The sequence below is a fragment of the Bufo bufo genome, chromosome 3, assembly GCF_905171765.1.
Source record: "Bufo bufo chromosome 3, aBufBuf1.1, whole genome shotgun sequence".
Classification (NCBI taxonomy): Eukaryota; Metazoa; Chordata; class Amphibia; order Anura; family Bufonidae; genus Bufo; species Bufo bufo.
Genome location: NC_053391.1, coordinates 174,140,007 through 174,163,302, shown reverse-complemented (window position 1 = coordinate 174,163,302; position 23,296 = coordinate 174,140,007). Strand labels below are relative to the sequence as shown.

Genomic DNA, 23,296 nt, shown 5'->3' with positions numbered 1-23,296 from the left:
GATCTGTGGGGGTTCGCTCTAGTAGTTAGGACTAGCGGATGCAGTATAGAGGCAAAGTACACAGTTCTTGAATCAAACATCGGTGTTTATTCACACATTGGTGTATAACAAAATGCAGATAAGGTGTATCACAAAATGCAGGTGGCTTGGTGTTTGTTCACACACAAGGAAAGTCCATAAACAAAAAAAGCCACCTTTTCTCCTTGGTGTTAATTCACACCCTGTTAGCAGTTCAGCCTCATCAAGTCCATAGGCGGCCTGTTCGCCTTTAGAGGGGCCTGAGTCCTCCAGCCCGGCTCAAACCTCAAATCCCAGCACAGCCCTTAGTTCACAGCACACAGACTCCTGAGCTCCACTGTCAGAGGAAGGTAAATACACACACCTGACAGTGCTGGCTGGTTTTTATGCCTGGCAAAACCCGGCCTGAAACATGGGGAGTAGTCACCCACCCAGCACTTTGACTACTCCCAGTAAGAGCCGTCCCTGATCAGCTATAACAGCGATTCTAAATCTTTAGGTGTCAATTAGCAATAGCGGCTGCTGACACATGAAATACTGGATCTTACTTCACCGAGGCCAGGAACCTGGTGACACATACCTTCCATCCACGATGATTCCAGGTACCTTCTTACAGATTTCACAATTGCAGTAGGAGAAAAAGCATAAAAATGAAGAATAGGCTGCAGCTTTAAAGGGGTTTTCCAGGAGTACAACATTGATGAGATCTCCTCAGTATAGGTCATCAATATCTGATCAGTGGTGTTCCGCCAATCATCTGTTTGAAGAGACCATGGTACTCCAGTGAGCGCTGCAGCCTCCTCCCAACTAACCAAGCACAGCGCTATAGATTGCATAGTGGCTTTGCTTGGTATTGCAGCCCAGGCTCATCCACTTAAATTGGACTGAGCTGCACATAGGCCATGTGACGTGATGAAGAACGTGATGTCACTGGCCTAGGAAGAGGCCACAGCGCTCACAGGATCATTGAGGCCTCTTCAAAGAGCTGATTGGTGGGGTTGTTGGGGCTTGGACCCCCACTGATTTGATATTGATGACCTACCCTGACGACCCCAGATCTGTCTGCTCAATCTATAGCCCTTAGCCCTGATCATAAACACTCATTTAAATTAAATTCTTATCAAACTAAGTGTTTATGAGCTGTTAGGAAAGCACAGATAAGGGCTACAGATCAAGCCATTATAGCAGACCTCTGATGGATTCCCTGTGAAGCAGAAAGCAACAGTCTGCAGATATGCTGAAAGTGAAAGCTGTAGAGGAACAAATGTTGAATGTTTTAATAAAATTGAAATAAAAAACTATTTTTAGGCCAAAATAAGAAGAATGCATTGATAAAAAATTGCCCCCAAAGGTGTCCAGAGCTTTTAAAAATCGGTTGTATTTTTCCTGCAGATGTGGATACAACTGTTCTACAGTGCAAGCTTCTGGTGGCTGTTCTGCTATGCAGTGGATGCTTACCTAGTGATTAGAAGATCAGCGGGAATAAGGTATTTTAAAACATCTTCTAATCACCATTCTTGCTGATCATACAGGTTAATATCAAGTTGGAGATGCTGTATGCGGCACAACCTGGCATCATAAGAGCAATTAGATATCTTAATATTTTCTTGTGATAGGACCACCTGTATGACTATGAACAAACACAAATCAACAGCACTCTGCAAACACAAAAAACAAAATATAAAAATAGTGCCATTCTCACTATAGAAAATATACTAATGCTATACTCATTGTATAAATGTGAGATTCTTGGCAAATACATTTTCTACAAAATCATTTGTGCCCATCCACCACAGCAAGGGGATCTCTTTTGGACAGGAACCTACACTTAATGCTACCTTTTTTGTGCCAACTGGCCTCCAATAAATTCCTGGAAGGCAGGTTCCACATATATGCTGAGCCCACTCTGTATTTTACCTCTCCTGGTGCCAAATGGCCTCCAATGAATACAGAAAGAGCAGGCATCAGCTTTGTACTAGTTTTTATACTACATAAAAGACATTTTAACCACCTCCCGTCCGCCCGTTGACTATAAACGTCCGGAACGTGGTTCTCTATCTCTGAATGGATGTTTCTGAACATCCATTCAGAGATCGCAGCTGCACGCTAATCGTGCAGCTGCCGAGCGGGTTGCCCGCTGTCAGTGACAGCAGGGCAACCCAGAGAGAAGGCAGGGACAGTTCACAGGTGTCCCTGCCTTCTAGATCACTGTATGCACAGCGCTCACCGAGCGCTGTGTATACAGAGCAGGAAGCGGTATGCGCTTCCTGTTCCGGCCCGGCGGTCATGTGACCGCCGGGGCCAGGAGAGTGCAGGAGCTGTCGGGTCTTCTACAGATCTCAAACAGCCCTGCACTGAGGCTGTACAGCACAGTATACTGTGCTGTACAGCCTCTCTGGGGGTGTATTTCACCTGTAACTGGGGCTACTTACAGGAGAAATCAATAGTGGAAAAAAAATAAAAATTTAAGTTAAATGTCCCCCAGTGGTCTTGTATGACCTTATGGGGGACGCAAAGTGTAAAATAAAAAAATAAAAAATTGTGTTAAAAAATAAATAAATAAATAAATAAATTCCCCAAGTAAGGAATTAAAAAAAAAATTTAAAAATAGAAAGAAAAAAAATAACATAGACATATTTGATATTGCCACGTCTGTGATGGTCGGCTCTATAAATATATCAAATGATCCAGTCCGATAAACACCATAAAAAATTAAAATAAAAACGGTGTAAAAAAAAGCCATTTTTGTCACCTTACATCACAAAAAGTGCAACACCAAGAGATCAAAAAGGCGTATGTCCCACAAAATGATACCAATAAAACCGTTACCTCATCCTGCAAAAAATGAGCCCCTACATAAGAAAATCATTTAAAAAAAACTATAGCTCTCAGAACATGGACACAATAAAACATCATTGTTTTGTTTCAAAAATTATTATTGTGTAAAACTTAAATAATTAAGAAAAAGTATACATATTAGGTATCGCCACATCCATAAAGATCTGTTCTATAAAAATATCACATGACCTAACCCCTCAGGTGAACGCTGTAAAAAAAAAATTAACTGTGATAAAGCAATAAATTTTTTGGTCACTTTGTCCCATAAAGTGTTATTAATGATCAAAAAAATCATATGTACCCAAAAATAGTACCAATAAAACTGGCACCTTATCCCATAGTTTCCAAAATGGGGTCACTTTTTGGGAGTTTCTACTGTAAGGGTGCATCAATATAGAGTTTTGTTTGGCTAACCCTTAAAGAAAAAAATGGATTAAAATTGAAAATCTGCCAAAAAAGTGAAATTTTTAAATTTGATCTCTATTTTCCTTTAACCTAAAGGGTTAACAAAGTTTTTAAAATCAGTTTTAAGTAGCTTGAGGGGTGTAGTTTCTATAATTGGGTCATTTATGGGGGTATCCACTATGTAAGCCCCACAAAGTGACTTCAGACCTGAACTGGTCCTTAAAAAGTGGCTTTTGGCAATTTTCTTAAAAATTTTAAGATTTGCTTCTAAAATTCTAAGCCTTCTAACGTCCTAAAAAAAAAAATGACATTTACAAAATGATGCCAACATAAAGTAGACATATGGGGAATGTTAAGTAATAAATATTTTATGAGGTATAACATTCTGTTTTAAAAGCAGAGAAAATGAAAATTGCAAATTTTTCTAAATTTTTGGTAAATTTGGGATTTTTTCATAGATAAAGGTGAAATATATTGACTCAAATTTATGACTATCATGAAGTACAATGTGTCACGAGAAAACAATGGCTTGGATAAGTAAAAGCGTTCCAAAGCTATTACCACATAAAGTGACATATGTCAGATTTGCTAAATTAGGCCTGGTCAGGAAGGGGGCAAATGGCCCAGATGTGAAGTGGTTAATAAAAAATGTAATAAAAAAGTTGCCCTTGGCGTCACCTACTTTATCAGACTTCTATGTCAGAAGAACTGGAACACGTGCTTGTAAAATATGGCACTCATTCTGGACAGCAAATATCTCAATGTACAGTCGTGGCCAAAAGTTTTAAAAATTTGATAAATATTGGAAATTGGAAAAGTTGCTGCTTAAGTTTTTATAATAGAAATTTGCATATACTCCAGAATGTTATGAAGAGTGATCAGATGAATTGCATAGTCCTTCTTTGCCCTGAAAATTAACTTAATCCCAAAAAAAACTTTCCACTGCATTTCATTGCTGTCATTAAAGGACCTGCTGAGATCATTTCAGTAATCGTCTTGTTAACTCAGGTGATGAGCACAAGGCTGGAGATCATTATGTCAGGCTGATTGGGTTAAAATGGCAGACTTGACATGTTAAAAGGAGGGTGATGCTTGAAATCATTGTTCTTCCATTGTTAACCATGGTGACCTGCAAAGAAACGCGTGCAGCCATCATTGCGTTGCATAAAAATGGCTTCACAGGCAAGGATATTGTGGCTACTAAGATTGCACCTCAATCAACAATTTATAGAATCATCTATAACTTCAAGGAAAGAGGTTCAATTCTTGTTAAGAAGGCTTCAGGGCGTCCAAGAAAGTCCAGCAAGCGCCAGGATTGTCTCCTAAAGAGGATTCAGCTGCGGGATCGGAGTGCCACCAGTGCAGAGCTTGCTCAGGAATGGCAGCAGGCAGGTATGAGCGCATCTGCACGCACAGTGAGGCGAAGACTTTTGGAAGATGGCCTGGTGTCAAGAAGGGCAGCAAAGAAGCCACTTCTCTCCAAAAAAAACATCAGGGACAGATTGATCTTCTGCAGAAAGTATGGTGAATGGACTGCTGAGGACTGGGGCAAAGTCATATTCTCCGATGAAGGATTTTTCCGATGGTTTGGGGCATCTGGAAAAAGGCTTGTCCGGAGAAGAAAAGGTGAGCGCTACCATCAGTCCTGTGTCATGCCAACAGTTAAGCATCCTGAGACCATTCATGTGTGGGGTTGCTTCTCATCCAAGGGAGTGGGCTCACTCACAATTTTGCCCAAAAACACAGCCATGAATAAAGAATAGTACAAAAACACCCTCCAACAGCAACAAGCATTCTTCCAACAATCCAACAACAGTTTGGTGAAGAACAATGCATTTTCCAGCACGATGGAGCACCGTGCCATAAGGCAAAAGTGATAACTAAGTGGCTCGGGGACCAAAACGTTGACATTTTGGGTCCATGGCCTGGAAAATCCCCAGATCTTAATCCCATTGAGAACTTGTGGTCAATCCTCAAGAGGAGGGTGAACAAACAAAAACCCACTAATTCTGACAAACTCCAAGAAGTGATTATGAAAGAATGGGTTGCTATCAGTCAGGAATTGGCCCAGAAGTTGATTGAGAGCATGCCCAGTCGAATTGCAGAGGTCCTGAAAAAGAAGGGCCAACACTGCAAATACTGACTCTTTGCATAAATGTCATGTAATTGTCGATAAAAGCCTTTGAAATGTATGAAGTGCGTGTAATTATATTTCACTACATCACAGAAACAACTGAAACAAAGATCTAAAAGCAGTTTAGCAGAAAACTTTGTGAAAACTAATATTTGTGTCATTCTCAAAACTTTTGTCCACGACTGTATTAACCAGCTCAGGACCGCCGTACGCAGGCTTGCGTCCTGGCGGCAGCCCTGTTATTCCTCCTGGACGCGCCGGCACGTCCTCTCGCGAGAGGCGAGATTTCCTGTGAACGCGCGCACACAGGCGCACGCGTTCACAGGAACCGAAGGTAAACGAGTGGATCTGCAGCCTGCCAGCGGCGATCGATCGACCACCAGAGGACACAGGCAGCTCTGTAAAGTAGCACCAAACACCAATACACTACACCCCCCCATCACTTATTAACCCCTTATTAACCCCTGATCACCCCATATAGACTCCCTGATCACCCCCTGTCATTGATCACCCCCCTGTAAGGCTCCATTCAGACGTTCGTATGTGTTTTGCGGATCCGTGGATCCACGGATCCGCAAAACACATACGGACGTCTGAATGGAGCCTTACAGGGGGGTGATCAATGACAGGGGGGTGATCACCCCATATAGACTCCCTCATCACCCCCCTGTCATTGATCACCCCCCTGTAAGGCTCCATTCAGAAGTCCGTATGTGTTTTGCGGATCCGCAAAACACGGACACCGCGGATCCGCAAAACACGGACACCGGCAATGTGCATTCCGCATTTTGCGGATCCGCCCATTGCCAGAACTAAATAGAAAATGCCTTTTCTTGTCCGCAATTGCGGACAAGAAAAGGACATGTTCTATAGGCTCTACAAAAAACGCAGTGTTCGCCCGATCAGGCCTGATCTTGTGCGTACACTTGCGTTCAGTCCGCCCCACCGCAGTGACAGAAATGTTTTTTTTTCTGATCACTGCAAAAACACTGTAAAATCGCTGCGGCGCTATAAAAAGATAACTTTTGAGGGGCATGGCGAGTTCATAGGAGATTTTTTTTTTTTTGGCACAAGTTAGCGGAAATAGATTTTTATTTTTTTGTTTTTTGTTTTTTTCTTACAAAGTCTCATATTCCACTAACTTGTGACAAAAAATAAAATCCTCACATGAACTCACCATACCCCTCACGGAATCCAAATGCGTAAAATTTTTTAGACATTTATATTCCAGACTTCTTCTCACGCTTTAGGGCCCCTAAAATGCCAGGGCAGTACAAATACCCTACATGTGACCCCATTTCGGAAAGAAGACACCCCAAGGTATTCGCTGAGGGGCATATTGAGTCCATGAAAGATTGAACTTTTTGTCACAAGTTAGCGGAAAGGGAGACTTTGTGAGAAAAAACAAAAAAAAATTCCGCTAACTTGTGCCAAAAAAAAACAACTATGAACTCGCCATGCCCCTCACGGAATACCTTGGGGTGTCTTCTTTCCAAAATGGGATCACATGTGGGGTATTTATACTGCCCTGGCATTTTAGGGCCCTAAAGCGTGAGAAGAAGTCTGGAATCCAAATGTCAAAAAATTCCCTCCTAAAAGGAATTTGGGCCCCTTTGCGCACCTAGGCTGCAAAAAAGTGTCACACATGTGGTATTTCCGTACTCAGGAGAAGTTGGACAATGTGTTTTGGGGTGTCATTTTACATATACCCATGCTGGGTGAGAGAAATATCTCTCTCAAATGACAACTTTGTATAAAATTTTTTGGAAAAGTTGACTTTTAGAGAGATATTTCTCTCACCCAGCATGGGTATATGAATACACCCCAAAACACATTGCCCTACTTCTCCTGAGTACGTCGATACCACATGTGTGACACTTTTTTGCAGCCTAGGTGCCCAAAGGGCCCCAAATTCTAAAGAGCACCTTTAGGATTTCACAGGGCATTTTCTACTCATTTGGATTCCAAATTACTTCTCACGCTTTAGGTCCCCTAAAATGCCAGGGCAGTATAACTACCCCACAAGTGACCCCATTTTGGAAAGAAGACACCCCAAGGTATTTCGTGATGGGCATAGTGAGTTCATGGAAGTTTTTATTTTTTGTCACAAGTTAGTGGAATATGAGACTTTGTAAGAAAAAAAAAGAAAAAATCATCATTTTCCGCTAACTTGTGACAAAAAATTAAAACTTCTATGAACTCACTATGCCCATCAGCAAATACCTTAGGGTGTCTACTTTCCGAAATGGGGTAATTTGTGGTCTGTTCCTACTGTCTGGGCATTGTAGAACCTCAGGAAACATGACAGGTGCTCAGAAAGTCAGAGCTGCTTCAAAATGCGGAAATTCTAATTTTTGTACCATAGTATGTAAACTCTATAACTTTTAACCAAACCAATAAATATACACTTATTGCATTTTTTTTTATCAAAGACATGTAGAACAATAAATTTAGAGAAAAATTTATATAGAAATGTAGTTTTATTTGAAAAATTTTACAACCGAAAGTGAAAAATGTCATTTTTTAGCAAAAATTTCGGTAAATTTCGATTTATATAAAAAAAGTAAAAATGTCAGCAGCAATGAAATACCCCCAAATGAAAGCTCTATTAGTGAGAAGAAAAGGAGGTAAAATTCATTTGGGTGGTAAGTTGTATGACCGAGCAATAAACCGTGAAAGTAGTGTAGTGCAGAATTGTAAAAAGTGGTCTGGTCATTAAGGGTGTTTAAGCTAGGGGGGCTGAAGTGGTTAACACTAGACAGCAAGCTTAAATACATTGATAAATCTCCCCAATACTGCTATAAATCACTGCTTCCCTTCAGGTAATTTATCACAAAACTAGCTGCCTGCAGCCACCACTAGGTGGAGCAGTGTATAGGAACTTATACAGCTACCATTGACTGTAGAGAAAGCTAGAATCATCTTTTTGCACTGAGCTCCCACTAGTGGCAGCTATATGAAAATGCTGTCTTTTCATGTGGCAACATAAAGAAGTTAAGAGCCGGGCTTCTTCCCCTGGGCCCTGTAGCATTCGCGTGGTCTGCCTCTATTGAAGGTACCCCTCTGTGTTGAACCCTCTAAAGCTCGTGAAGCACAGTGTAACTTTGCATTCGGGCACCTGTCATCTTCTACTGATGATCTCCTTAGAAAAAAAAAAATACAAAATGTAAACGCTGTACGTGTGCAGAATGTCATTAGGTTAGATCCTAAAGATTAGTAAGGTCAATGGTTTTATTTTATAAAACATTATGACAAGAAGTCTTCATAAACGCTATAAAAGAAATAATTAAACCATAAAAGTTCTTCCTCTCCTCATTGAACTGCAATGTGATTACAAGGCGCATTATAAAAATAACTTCATTTGGGAAGTCATGCTTTCATTGACACATTATCCACATGGTACAAAGACATCATTCTTACTTTCTATGGATAGCCAAGGGCGGAACAAGACTCATCTGTATTTCACATGAGCGATTACGAGAGGCTGATGTAAAATGTCTGAAAGGAACATGATCTGAACTGCGGCCTAATTAAAAAGAGATGAGGAAAAATTAACACAATGAGCATCTAGAGCTATTCAAACTGGGGCGTGAAATCAGTGTACAGTAAGTGCCCTATCGTCCTGCATATGTGAGAAACATGAATATCTTGTAGTACATGAACATTAGAAATAAAAAATGCGGCAGATAATAAGAACGTAGATCAGGATGGGATGGGAATGAGCTGAGCCCCTTGGTAAAAAAGGTCTTGGGATCTTTATCATGTCTCTGAGACCGAAACACGTTATCTGCTATTAAAATACTGCCAGCTGTAGTGCGTATATGATAGTGCCAGCTTCATGCCATTCACATCACAGTGTATATATAATATCAGACATATTCCCTATAAAATATCAGCCAGAATGCTACTGGACATACTAGCCAAAACACATACTTTATTTCAGTTGGAAGAGCCACACATTACTAGTCATAATGAACAAGTGTCTTAGAAGTAGTAAATCAAGTTTGATTGTGAGACGGCTCACTCACTGTAACAACGGCTTGGTGCCTCTGTCTGGTTTGAATCACCCTTTCAAAATCAGCAAAAATATTACTAAGAATGGAGACCGGCACTCATACACTGGGGGTCACGTGAGAGATTGGGTAAAATGCCATTTTAATGGCTAGGTCAAATATAAAATAGAATAGAATAGAATAAAATACAGCATAAATAAAAGAACAAAAACTGTAAAAAATTGATTTAAAATAGTAAAGTGGATAAAAGTTGAGGAAAAAGTAGCTAAATATAAATCATCTATATATAAAGCATATATAAAGCATATCAAGCATAAATATATATCTTAGACATCAAAGCAGTCATTGGTGCAACTTCTGTTATTCCTATTTCCTGATAGGGTCTTCCACTATATGTTAGTAGTTAGTATTTGCAGCATACAATTTAATGTGGCTGGTGAATGGGTATTGAAGGGGACAGCTGGAATGTGGTAAGTTCAGTTAATACTCCAGTTATCAACATGCAGATGTCATCAGACCATCCTTTTCAATGGTTAGTACAGTCCATATTCCACAGAATGTGTAGCGATATATGGCAATGTAAACAGTAGCTTATTGATACTCACTGTTTGGTAGCGCGCATTTCGTGGCACCCCACGTGTGAGAGCGCTTACCTGAATACAGAGTGCGTCTGCTACATATGGCCTGTAGGCGGTACTCAGTGTCTCGCTAGCATGATAGGGCAGTGAGGTAGATCAAGAGTCCTCGGAGTGCCGTCAACTCGCTCCTGTTATCACGAGATGGGCAGTTGCCTTACTCCGTCAGATGCCGTGGATAGAATGACTTCAATATGCCGTGGATCTCGCTCACATTATTGTGAGACAGGGAGTTACCTTGCTTGAACTTTTGCTGTAGCGTCGACAAGATCTTTGACATATATTCTTTCAATGTTGCATGGCCATGCTAATTGTACAGGACTCTTTGCGAGTAAATCGTAATTCCCAGACGTGTTTCGAAGTAGATCCCTACTTCTTCCTCAGTGGATTTACTCGTATTAAAGAGTCCAGATATACCCACCAATATCAGTACTAATAGAAGGGGCGGGTCTTGTCATATCACACCAAAGATAAGGAATGGATCACTCAATTCCACATATCCATTTATCCATGTTGCGGTATTGGTGCGTTTTTTGGGGGTATATATGCGTTTTTTTGTCAATAGTTGCTAAATATTATAATATTTAGATCTAATGGTTTTCCCATTAGGAATAACAGAAGTTGCACCAATGACTGCTTTGATGTCTAAGATATATATTTATGCCTGATATGCTTTATATATGCTTTATATATAGATGCTTTATATTTAGCTACTTTTTCCTCAGATTTTATCCACTTTACTGTTTTAAATCAATTTTTACAGTTTTTGTTCTTTTATTTATGCTGTATTTTATTCTATTCTATTCTATTTTATATTTGACCTAGCCATTAAAATGGCATTTTACCCAATCTCTCGCGTGACCCCCAGTGTATGAGTGCCGGTCTCCATTCTTAGTAATAAGTGTCTTAGAAGTACTCGTCACGTTGTACACACAATGCAACCTTTGGGCAGTAGCTTATACAGCAGGAGGAGCTGAGCAGATTGATATATTTTTTGGTGGGAAAATATTCAGTAAAACTTGTTATTTATTCATTTAAATCTCTGCCCACTCTGGGGTTAGTAGTCCAGTAGGCGTTCCTACTCAGTGATTGATACAGTCCTGAACAAAAGTTTAAGACCACTTGAAAAATGGCAAAAAATCATATTTAACATGGCTGGATCTTAACAAGGTTCCAAGTGGAGCTTCAACATGCAACAAGAAGAAATGGGAGTGAGACAAAACATTTTTTGAGCATTCAATTTAATGAAAACAACGAATAAACTGAAACAGGCTGTTTTTCAGCTGATCAAAAGTTTAGGACCACACCTCCAGAAAAAAACTAAACCCCCCCAAAACAGAAATCCAACTTCCAAACATGAACTCAGCAATGAGTAGCTCCGACGTTATTGTTTATCACTTCAAAAATTCGTTTCGGCATGCTTGATGCAAGCGTTTCCATGAGGTGAGTGGGAACATTTCTCCAAGTGGTGAAGACGGCCGCACGAAGGCCATCTACTGTCTGGAACTGTTGTCCATTTTTGTAAACTTCCCTTGCCATCCATCCCCAAAGGTTCTCAATTGGATTTAGATCAGGGGAACACACAGGATGGGCCAAAAGAGTGATGTTATTCTCCTGGAAGAAGTCCCTTGTCCTGCGGGCATTGTGTACTGTAGCGTTGTCCAGTTGAAAAATACAGTCGTTACCACACAGACGAGGGCCCTCAGTCATGAGGAATGCTCTCTGCAACATCTGGACATAGCCAGCGTCCGTTTGACGCCCCTGCACTTCCTGAAGCTCCATTGTTCCACTGAAGGAAAAAGCACCCCAGACCATTATGGCGCCCTCTCCACTGTGGCGCGTAGAAAACATCTCAGGTGGGATATGCTTGTCATGCCAGTAACGTTGGAAACCATCAGGACCATCAAAGTTAAATTTTTTCTCATCAGAAAATAAAACTTTCTTCCACCTTTGAATGTCCCATGTTTGGTGCTCTCTTGCAAAGTCCAAACGAGCAGTTCTGTGGCGTTCAAGGAGACGAGGTCTTTGAAGACGTTTTTTGTTTTTGAAGCCCTTCAGTCTCAGATGCCGTCTGATGGTTATGGGGCTGCAGTCAGCACCAGTAAGGGCCTTAATTTGGGTCGAGGATCGTCCAGTGTCTTGACGGACAGCCAATTGGATTCTCCAGCTCAGTGCTGATGAAATTTTTTTGGGTCTTCCACTTGACTTTTCTGTTCCATAACCCTCAGGATCATTTAAGAAATTCCAAATGACTGTCTTACTGCGTCACACCTCAGCAGCGATGGCGCACTGTGAGAGACCCTGCTTATGCAGTTCAACAACCCGACCACGTTCAAAAAGGGAAAGTTTTTTTGCCTTTGCCATCACAACGTGTGACTATCTGACAGAAAATTACAATGAATCCACATCTTTGCACAGATTTGGCCTTTTAAAGGCATGTGGTCCTAAAATTTGGATCAGCTGAAAAACAGCCTGTTTCAGTTTAATCGTTGTTTTCAATTAATTGAATGCTCAAAAAATGTTTTGTCTCACTCTCATTTCTTCTTGTTGCATGTTGAAGCTGTACTTGGAACCTTGTTAAGATCCAACAATGTAAAATATGATTTTTTGCCATTTTTCAAGTGGTCTTAAACTTTTGATCAGGACTGTATTTATAAATAAAATACAGGTTTTACCGAATCTTTTCCCAAAAACCAATATATCAATCTGCTCTCCTGCTCAACATCTCCCCCATAGGTCGCATCGTGGTTACAATGTAAAATTATAGGGATGAGCGAACCTGTGGAAGATCAGTTTTGCCGGGTTTGGACAAACTTGACCCCAAACCCCATTAAAGTCAATGGGGACCCGAACATCACTTTATTATTTTCCATTCAAAAAAAAAAAACAAAAAAACTAACAAACTCACCTCATGGTGAGCGCGGTGACGTCATCGCGCACATCGCAGGTCCTTTGGCAGGTCCTGCTGAATGAAGATAGAAGAGACTGCTGCAGCACGATTAAGTGAATGAGGTGAGTTTTTTTTAACCCCTAAATTGCCATATTGTTTTGCATTCTGTCTTAAGAATGCTATTAATTTCCGACTTCAGTGAAAAAGTCCGGTTTCTGGTCCGTGTACCTGAACTCACAAAGTTCGTTATGAACCCGAACTTTGCAGTTTGGGTTCGCTCATCCCTATAAAGCTATATATCAATCTGCTTGGCATCTCCTGCTCTATAACATACTGCCCATAGGTTGCATCATCGGTACAATGTAAAACTATATATCAATCTGCTTGGCATCTCCTGCTCTATAACGTGCTGCCCATCCTGCTCTGATGTTACACTGCAAAGCTAAAGGTATGTGCAGGGAGCCAGTGCAGAGGATGGGAGTGGTCCTGATGAGATAATGTGTCACAGTGTACTCCCTCAGGACATTGCTCTCTGGAGTTCGTGCAGTAAAAAAGTGGTATAAGGAATTAGGCCAGAACTAGAAGAATAAAGTGTTAAATAGAAGTTGTTGTACATCCAGCAATAGTTTGCACACAGTGAAATTTCTCTTCCCATATGATGATTATGGTGGCTTACAAAGTGACAGATGATGGCACTTTTGGTATGCTATCTTGCTGTCCCTCTCCTGAACTTCTGGCTAACAGCTGAAAACTGGCACTTGTAGCTACAGGTGTCCACTAGGTAATGCAGGCTTGGAAGTGGTCTAAAGTAATGGATGTCTGAGCCATAGTCCCTCACCTGCAGCAGAGTCGGGATATCTGTGGTATCTAGTCCGTCTGATAACTGTAACACTGTAGCTTTGCAGAATACCTGTAGTTTTGTATTTGAAGTCTCTCTGGAGTAGTGGTCTTACAGATGAGTTGGTTCTCTGGTCCCTAAGGCCTTGAAGCAGGATCAACAGGATGTGCTTCCACACTGTTCTAAGACTCCCACTCTTGACAGGAAGCAGGACCAACAAACCACACCTCACCTGCTGGTGTACAGTGCAAACATGAAATAACATTACAAACAATATATAACAAACCAAACTTTGTAGATACCCCTAGGTCTGGGGTACTGCATATAAATCCACTACCCAGCCATACAATTACTTTTAGAGGCAGAATGGAGCTGACAGACTCCCTTCAAGAGAACAGGAGTAATACATTCTGATATGGTAGAGTACTTTACATGTGTTTTAAGTGAAAGCAGTCTTTCATGATTGCATCTTTCCTTTATGATCAGGCATGCACTAGCTTGCTGTGCACATTTCAAGCAGTGAACTGTTTCCGCTCATTCAGAGCCTAACTGTCTGAAGATACTGTTCACACACATGTATGTTAATGTTTATTTGGTTTCAAAGATCTGGAGGTCTTTGACACTCGATATACTGCACCAATAATGGGGCTGCTGTATTCTACCTGGATCATAATTCAAAGCTAATGAAAAATTTAGAGGACTTGTTTTGTGCTGTAATAAACTACAAGACCTTATTATCTTTGCAGCACTATTGTTCTTTACCACATGATGACATGGGGCTTGGCGATTCTACTTTGCGTAGAAGGTGTAGCAATGCTCTACTACCCATCAGTATCTAAGTAAGTATCATCTGTACCTGCCTATGAAAATAGAGAAAAAATGTCCCTAATTTTCTAGACATTCCATTAGGGTGATGCTCACCTAATCTGCAAACCCCACATATGATCACATTGAAAGGTTATGACAAATATAGCTTTTAGGAAGTTGTATATTCACAAATGCTTAGATAGAACTGTAGTTTTACTAACGTATCAATCTGGAATAAATTTAAAGAGGACCTTTCACCGATTCTTACCCTATGAACTAAGTATACAGACATGTGGAGCGGCGCCCGGGGATCTCTCTGCACTTACTATTATCCCCGGGCGCCGCTCCGTTCTCCTGCTATGCCCTCCGGTATCTCCGTTCCCTAAGTTATGGTAGGCGGAGTCTGCCCTAGCGCTGGCCAATCGCATTGCAGAGCTCACAGCCTGGGAGAAAATAACCTCCCAGGCTGTGAGCTCTGTGCTGCGATTGGCCAGCGCTAGGGCAGACTCCGCCTACCATAACTTAGGGACTGGTATCTCCGCCTACTATAACTTAGTGAGCGGAGATACCGGAGGGCATAGCAGGAGAACGGAGCGGCGCCCGGGGATAATAGTAAGTGCAGTGAGATCCCCGGGTGCCGCCCTACATATCTGTATAGTTAGTTCATAGGGTAAGAATCGGTGAAAGGTCCTCTTTAAGGGTACTTTCACACTAGCATTTTTCTTTTCTGGCACAGAGTTCCGTCCTAGAGTCTCTATACCGGTAAAGAACTGATCAGTTTTATCCCCAAGCATTCTGAATGGAGAGCAATACGTTCAGGATACATCAGGATGTCTTCAGTTCAGTCTTTTTGACTGATCAAGACGGAGATAATACCGCAGCATGCTACGATTTTATGTCCGGCCCAAAAAACTGAACATTTGCCTAAATTTATTAGTACCGGAATACCGTATCCGTTTTTCCAGATGACACCGGAAAGACGAATCCGGCATTTCAATGCATTTGTAAGACGGATCAGGATCCTGATCAGTCTTGCAAATGTCATCAGTTGGCATACGATTTGACGGATCCGGCAGGCAGTTCCGGCGACGGAACTGCTTGCCGGATCACTCTGCCGCAAGTGTGAAAGTAGCCCAAGCCTTTTTTTTGCTAATCGCCAACTCTGCTGTCATCCACTCCTCCTTCTCCAACGTCTGCCTTCGGGAGAGTTTAAGAAAGCCCTCTTACACCTTAACTAATCGTTCAATCCTGCTAAAATCATAGGGTTTGGCCAACAGTAATCTAATGTTAAATGGGTTTTCTGGGTGTTTAATATTGATGATTCAATATGTGATTGTGGGGTTTTGACTCCTGGCACCCCTGCCAATCAGTTGCTTAAAGAGGCAGGGGTACTCTGGCGAAAGGAATGAGACCCTTTTTTACACTGCCACTCTTGTCCATAGGTTGTGGTGGATATTACAGTTCAGCACAGTTCAGTGGAAAAATGGGTTCTGCTTCTTCTAATCTCACATAACCCATTTGAAAGGGTATTCTGGTACTGTTATTTTGATGGGCTATCACGAGGATTGAATTGAATGGGAGCAGCACTGCAGCCCTATCTGCTACACAACGGATGGACCTGTGCAGTTACTGCTGCCAGGGCTCTTGTAGAACAGCTGATCGCTTGGAGTGTGTGGTGTCAGTTAGATATTAATGGCCAAACCTGAGGATATACTGTATAAAGTATTGTGGGTTCTGTGTGACATCTCCTGGACCAACCGCGGCTCATGTGACCGAAACTCACTGCACCATAGTGAACTATGATGCTGTGAGTTCCAGTTCATCCATGGGTCTAGTGTCCCATACTCAAATGATGCTGTCAGTACCGGACAATAGATTTGTCGCTGGGCTGGAACTCACAGCATTATAGTCCACGATAATGCATTAAGTTCGGCTCACATGGGCCGCGGTTGGTTTTCGAAATATGGCCATCACGTGGACCACACAATGCCAGATGAATGCAAATGAATACTACTTGGTACATTACAGTTTCCTATCACTGTGTAATACATTGGAGTAAGTACTAGACCTCAAAGGTATTCAGTGGTCAATTTGACAATTTGAAACCAGATATACAGATTAAAGTTGGCTATGGACATAAGATTTAAACAGGTGTCACATACTTTTGGCCAACAGCATTATAAATATTCACACACAAGGATAACAGTGGACAATTCTAGATAAAAATGCTGTTTATAGCTGAGCAATAATCACCCAAAGTGAGATGTACAGGTGACCATTGTCCCCTGAGGCAGCTAAGTGTGGATGTGGCCTGTAATTGTATTTCACACAGAGGCCACAGTTTAGCATCTGCATTACGATCATAACATCTGGACCACCAGTGGTTCTACTGAACTGAACTTGTATCACCATACAACATCCTTTAATATTAGGAACTGTGCTGTATGAGGTTGTTTGTGTTATGATATTGATGGAGCAGTATAGGAGCAAGCATACATGCTTCCCCCAAATATACAGTATCTTAGCTTTAGGGACTGAAATGACCTAGCATGTGTATTACAAGGTTTCAGCCTTTTCCTTGTTCAAGTCAGTTAGGCTTATTTTAATTCTCATAGAACCCCTTTAACATTCTTTGTTATTTGAAGGTCTTTTGTACAAACCACCCTATGTTCAGGTCCATGTGGCCCTTAACTTTACCCTTAACCTTAAGGTAAACAGAAGTCATTCATAAATGTATTGGATGCCTCAAGGCTAAATTGTGAATACAACTGAAACCACTGTAAAACTGTTTCAGTGGCTTCTAGGAGTAGACATGAAACTGAGAAGAAGGTATTTTGTTCCGATTGATATTCAACGTTAGAATAACATTCCAGCCAAAATGAAAAATTTGCCATTACTTAGAGTTTATTTTTGTTGCTTTCTACAATATACTTTTTTTAAGGCAGGCATGGTGCCAGCTGTATTCTAGTTATTTTACCAGATACAGATCAGTGGGTAGTGACATACAAGTAAAGTCGTCCATAGTGATGTAACCTGCAACAGGAGAAATTTCTTAAAGGGGTAGTCCAAGATTTGCACAAACCCTCCTAACAGTGCCAAGAGTGGTTTTTTCACATCATGTTCAGCCTTAGGCCTCATGCACACGACCGTTTATCGGGTCCGCATCCGAGCCGCAGTTTTTGCGGCTCTGGTGCGGACCCATTTACTTCAATGGGTCCGCAAAAGATGCGGACAGCACTCAGGGTGCTGTCCGCATCCGTTGCACCGTTCCGTGGCCCTGCAAAAAAAATATAGCATGTCCTATTCTTGTCCATTTTGTGGACAAGAATAGTTATGTCTATAATGGGCCACCTGTTCCGTTCCGCAAAAAACGGCACGGTCGCGTGCATGTAGCCTTATATTCAGAATACAAGTTTAAACAGCGGCACCAACCTTATGCTCTAGAACCATAAAACGTTATGCCTAATAAATCTACCATTGCCTCCAATTGTAAAACACATGTTCCATGCGGTGTATATATATATATTATTTGCAACTTGCACTTGTATTGCAAACATAGTTGACCACACTTTATGAAACAGCTGAGAAAAAGGTATATGTACAGTACATCAGTACAGTATATCTTCCAAAAAGGACACACTTTAGGCTTACGTCTGACCAGCTTAAACCTACAAGGATATCAAATTTACAGTATATAAACCATGGATGTAACTGGAATGTGAAGTGAACAGAGCCTTAGGACACAGCCACATGGTCGGGTTCCCTAATGCAATTTTGGAAGCCAAAATCAGGAGTGGATCATAAAAGGAGAGAATGTATAAAGAACGAATGCAACTTCTCCTCTCTCCTGGCTTTGGCTTCCAAATTTGCATCAGAACACCTGACCATGTGGCCGTGGCTGTACCCTAAGGCCTCTTTCACATGGGCGTGACGGATTGGCTCCGGATGCATTCAGGGTGCGTTCAGTGAAACTCGCACCATTTTGCAAGCAAGTTCAGTCGGTTTTGTCTGCAATTGCGTTCAGTTGTTCAGTTTTTTCTGTGCGATTGATGCATTTTTAACGCTCGTGATAGAAAACGGAAGGTTTACAAACATCTCCTAGCAACCATCAGTAAAAAACGCATTGCATCCGCACCTGCTTGTGTATGCAATACGTTTTTCACTGAAGCCCCATTCACTTCTATGGGGCCAGGGCTGCGTGAAAAACGCAGAATATACAACATGCTGCTCTTTTCACGCAACGCAGAACTGATGCGTTAAAAAAAAAGCTCATGTACACAGACCCATTCAAATGAATGGGTCAGGATTCAGTCCGGGTGCTATGCATTCACATCACGCATTGCACCCGCGCGGAAAACTCGCTCGTGTGAAAGGGGCCTTCCCGGTTGATACTTATCTGACTGTTGAGCTACCACTTTAGCAATTCCCTCATTTTTCTTTCTTAAAATTCCACATGTAAACTTTAGTAGATGTGGAAGAATCACCTTTACTGTTTCAAATATATGTATCTCCACCAGTATTACGGTATAAAATGGTTTCATCTTGTTTTGCAGTTGTGAGGAAGGTCTAGAACATGCAGTTCCTCATTATATTACCACCTATGCACCTCTTCTGCTTGTCATGGTGGCGAATCCTATCCTATTTAGAAGAACGGTTTTAGCAGGTAAGAATACATAGAGCAATACTTATTTTATGTGTGTGCATTGTGCTTTTGCTACAATAGTACACTAACGGAGATTTTGTTGGTCATCAATAGTGTTGAGTGAAGGGTCCGTACCGAACTTTGCAAGTTTGGGTACCCGGACCCGAACCCGAACTTTGCCGGAAAAGTTTGGGTTTCAGTTCGGTGTTCGGGCATTTAATAAAGCTTTTGAAAGGCTGCAGAGCCGACAATGAATAAGCTTTTAAGCTGTGGGCACTTAGAAGCCATCACAGCCATGCTTAGTAATGGCATGGCTGTGATTGGCCGATGCATCATGTGACCCAGCCTCTATACAAGTTGGATCACGTGTAGCACCGCCCATTAGTTCTGAGTAGTGCAGGGACAGGAATCAGGAAGCTGAAGCGAGGGAGAGAGTTAGGAATCTGGCTATTTGTATTGTGGGTGATCTATAATGATTTTTTGTGCGTGCAATGCACCAGCTTTGCACCCCTGACACAGAAATATAATAATAAATCTGGCTGTTAATTCTGTGGGTGACCTATAGTGATTTTTTTGTGGGTGCAATGCACCATTTTTGTACCCCTGACACAAAAATATAATAGTTAATAGTCCGTTTGTTAGTTTGGTGGGTGACATATACCTATTTTTGGTGTGAGATACACATGCACTTTATACGTGACAGGGAAATTAATATAGTTTATCTGACTGTTAGTTTGGCCGGTAACATATACCCATTTTTGGTGTGAGATACACGTGCACTGCATATGTCACAGGGAAATTAATATAGTTAATCCGTCTGTTAGTTCGGTGGGTGACATATTCCCATTTTTGGTGTGAGATACACGTGCACTTTATACGTGATAGGGAAATTAATAGAGTTAATCTGACTGTTAGTTTGGCCGGTGACATATACTCATTTTTGGTGTGAGATACACGTGCACTGCATATGTGACAGGAAAATTAATATAGTTAATCTGACTGCTAGTTCGGCCGGTGACATATACCCATTTTTGGTGTGAGATACACGTGCACTGCAAATGTGACAGGGAAATTAATATAGTTAATCTGTCTGTTAGTTAAGTGGTTGGCATACACCCATTTTTGGTATGAGGTACACCTGCACTGCATACGTGACAGGGAAATTAATATAGTTAGTCCGTCTGTTATTTCGGTGGGTGACATATACCCTTTTTTGGTGTGAGACACACGTGCACTGCATATGTGACAGGGAAATAAATATAGGTAATCCGTCTGTTAGTTCGGTGGGTGACATATTCCCATTTTGGTGTGAGATACACGTGCACTTTATACGTGACAGGGAAATTAATATAGTTAATCTGACTGTTAGTTCGGCCGGTAACATATACCTATTTTTGGTGTGAGATACATGTGTACTGCATATGTGACAGGGAAATTAATATAGTTAATCCGTCTGTTAGTTCGGTGGGTGACATATTCCCATTTTTGGTGTGAGGTAAACCCACACTGCATACGTGACAGCAAAATTAATATAGTTAATCCGTCTGTTAGTTCGGTGGGTGACATATACCCATATTTGGTGTAAGGTACACCTGCACTGCATACGTGACAGGGAAATTAATATAGTTAATCTGTCTATTAGTTCGGTGGGTGCCTCAAACAATGAGGAGAGCATCAAATAAGGGATGTGGCCCTAGTCATGGTGCTGCTGAAGCTCCTGTTGCAGGGAGAGGACGTAGTCGATCTTTGCCAGCTATACGCCCAAATTAAACACCTTCCTCAGGTGCACGTAGGCGACAGGATGTTCAGCGTCATTTTGTAGGCCCAAATACCGGTGTACGAATGGTGAGGCCAGAACAAGTAGAGGTGGTAGTTGATTGGATAGCTGACAGTGCCTCCAGTTCCTTCACATTGTCTCTCACCCAGTCCCCTGCTGAAACCGCAGATTTGACACCTGCAGAGCATGGGCATCTGTCTTTCACCTCACCCCCTTGCAAATCAGCCAAGCAGTCTGAGCCCCAAGTCATGCAGCAGTCTCTCATGCTTTTTGATGACTCTGCTGGTGGGGTTTCCGTGGGCCATCCACCCAGCCCTTCCCCAGAACTGGAAGAGAATGAGTGCACTTATGCCAAACCACTTATGTTTCAGGATGTGGACATGGGAGGACCACCGCAGCAAATCTCTGATGATGAGAAAACACAAGTGCCAAGCTTTCTGCCATGTGCAGACCGGCAAGGAGGGCAGGGGTGAAGAGTGGGTGGAAGATGAGGTGGAGGATGATGAGGTCCTAGACCCCACATGAAATCAAGGTCATGCGAGTGACGTGTCCAGTTCGGAGGAAGTGGTGGTCACACAGCGGCAGCCGCACAGCAAAAGAGGGAGCAGGGTGCAAAAGCAGAGTGTCTGTCCCCTAGCTAGTATGCCTGCTACTGCCCACCGCACCCAGGGACTGAGCACACCAAAGCCAGCTCCAAGGAGTTCCCTGGCGTGGCAGTTCTTTAGACAATGTGCTGACGACAAGACACGAGGGGTTTGCACGCTGTGCAATCAGAGCCTGAAGCGAGGCATAAATGTTCTAAACCTGAGCACCACCTGCATGACCAGGCATCTAAATGGAAAGCACGAGCTGCAGTGGAGTACACTCCTGAAAAACCACAAAAGATCTCAGGCTCCTCTTCTGCTGCGGTCTCGGCCTCTTCCTCCCCCTCTGGAGTGACAGTGGCATCTGCCACCCCGCAAACAGAGGATGTGGCAGCAACAACACCACCTCCACCACCGTCACCCAGCATGTCCACACTTGTCCCATGGAAGCGTTCAGCTGTCCATCCCCCAAACACTGGAGAGAAAGAGGAAGTATCCCCCTACCTAGCTGTGATCCCTAGCCCTGAATGCCAACATTTCAAAATTCCTGGCCTTTGAAAAGCTGTCATTCCATCTGGTGGAGACAACAATGGAGCGTGGTTGGGGGATACAGAGGACACAGATGATACACCTCCCTCAAAAGACAGCTTGTTGCCTCTGGCAGCCTAGCACACATGAGTAACTACATGCTGCAGTGCCTGAGCAAGGACCGCCGAGTTGCCCACACATTTTAACCAGTGCTGATTAGCCACCCTGCTGGATCCCTGCTACAAGGACAATGTGCTGTCCTTAATTCCATCACTGGAGCATGATCGGAAGATGCGCGAGTACAAGCGCACGCTGCTAGACGCGCTGCTGATGACATTCACACCTGACAGGGGGGGCTCAGTGGAATCATAAGGCGAAGGCAGAGGAGGAGGAGGAGGAAGAAGAAGTTGCCAACGCAGCTGGGGCACCGCCAGCCTCTCAGAAGGGAGGGTTAGCATGGCCTAAATGTGGAAAAGCTTTGTCGGCACGCCACAACAACCAGCACCACCAGCTGATACGGATCATATGAGCAGCATTTCAGCAACATGGTGGAACAGTACTTAGGCACATGCCTACACATACTGACTGATGGGTTTGCCCCATTCATCTTCTGGGTCTCCAAATTGGCCTCAGTATTTATAAAGTCCCCTGTAGTAGTCCCAGTAGTTATAATGCCCTTGGTATGGTCCTCAGTATTTATAATGACACCTGCAGTGTCCCCTGTAGTCATAATGTCTTCCTCTGTAGTTCCCCTTGTAGTTCTAATGCCCATCTGCATTGCCCCCTGTAGTTCTAATTTCCCAGTATTTCTAATGCCCACTTGCAGTTATAACTCCCCCCTTGTAGTACCACCTGTATTATAATATCCTCTGTAGTTGCCTGTATGTGTTATGTCTCATGTTGTGCCCCCTGAATTTCTAATACCCCTATAGTGCCAATATACCCCTATAGTGCCACTCTATGCTGCCGCCTGTGATGCAGATCACAGGCCTTTTCCGGCTTACAGCCTTAGTTGCTGGATCCTGGCGCAAGCAGTTGTGATAACATCACCGCAAGAACCTTAGTATCAGACTGGGGTTATTTGGGCCTACCAGAGGAGGTGATTCTTGAAGCTATACCTCATATATCATCAATAAAGTCTAACAGGTTTTGAATAAAAGAAATTGACCCTAGTGGCAGGCTGTTGG

General features: G+C 42.4%; 1 protein-coding gene across 1 annotated transcript in view; it reads left to right on the top strand.

Annotated features, from left to right (window-relative positions):
* The window catches only part of GPR143 (G protein-coupled receptor 143), a 41,658-nt gene that overhangs the window by 6,292 nt on the left and 12,070 nt on the right, over nt 1-23,296 (top strand). Inside the window, exons 3-5 of the mRNA XM_040421831.1 lie at nt 1,411-1,505; nt 14,518-14,610; nt 19,132-19,241. Coding sequence (XP_040277765.1) covers nt 1,411-1,505; nt 14,518-14,610; nt 19,132-19,241 — 298 coding nt within the window. The remainder of the gene's footprint in view (nt 1-1,410; nt 1,506-14,517; nt 14,611-19,131; nt 19,242-23,296) is intronic.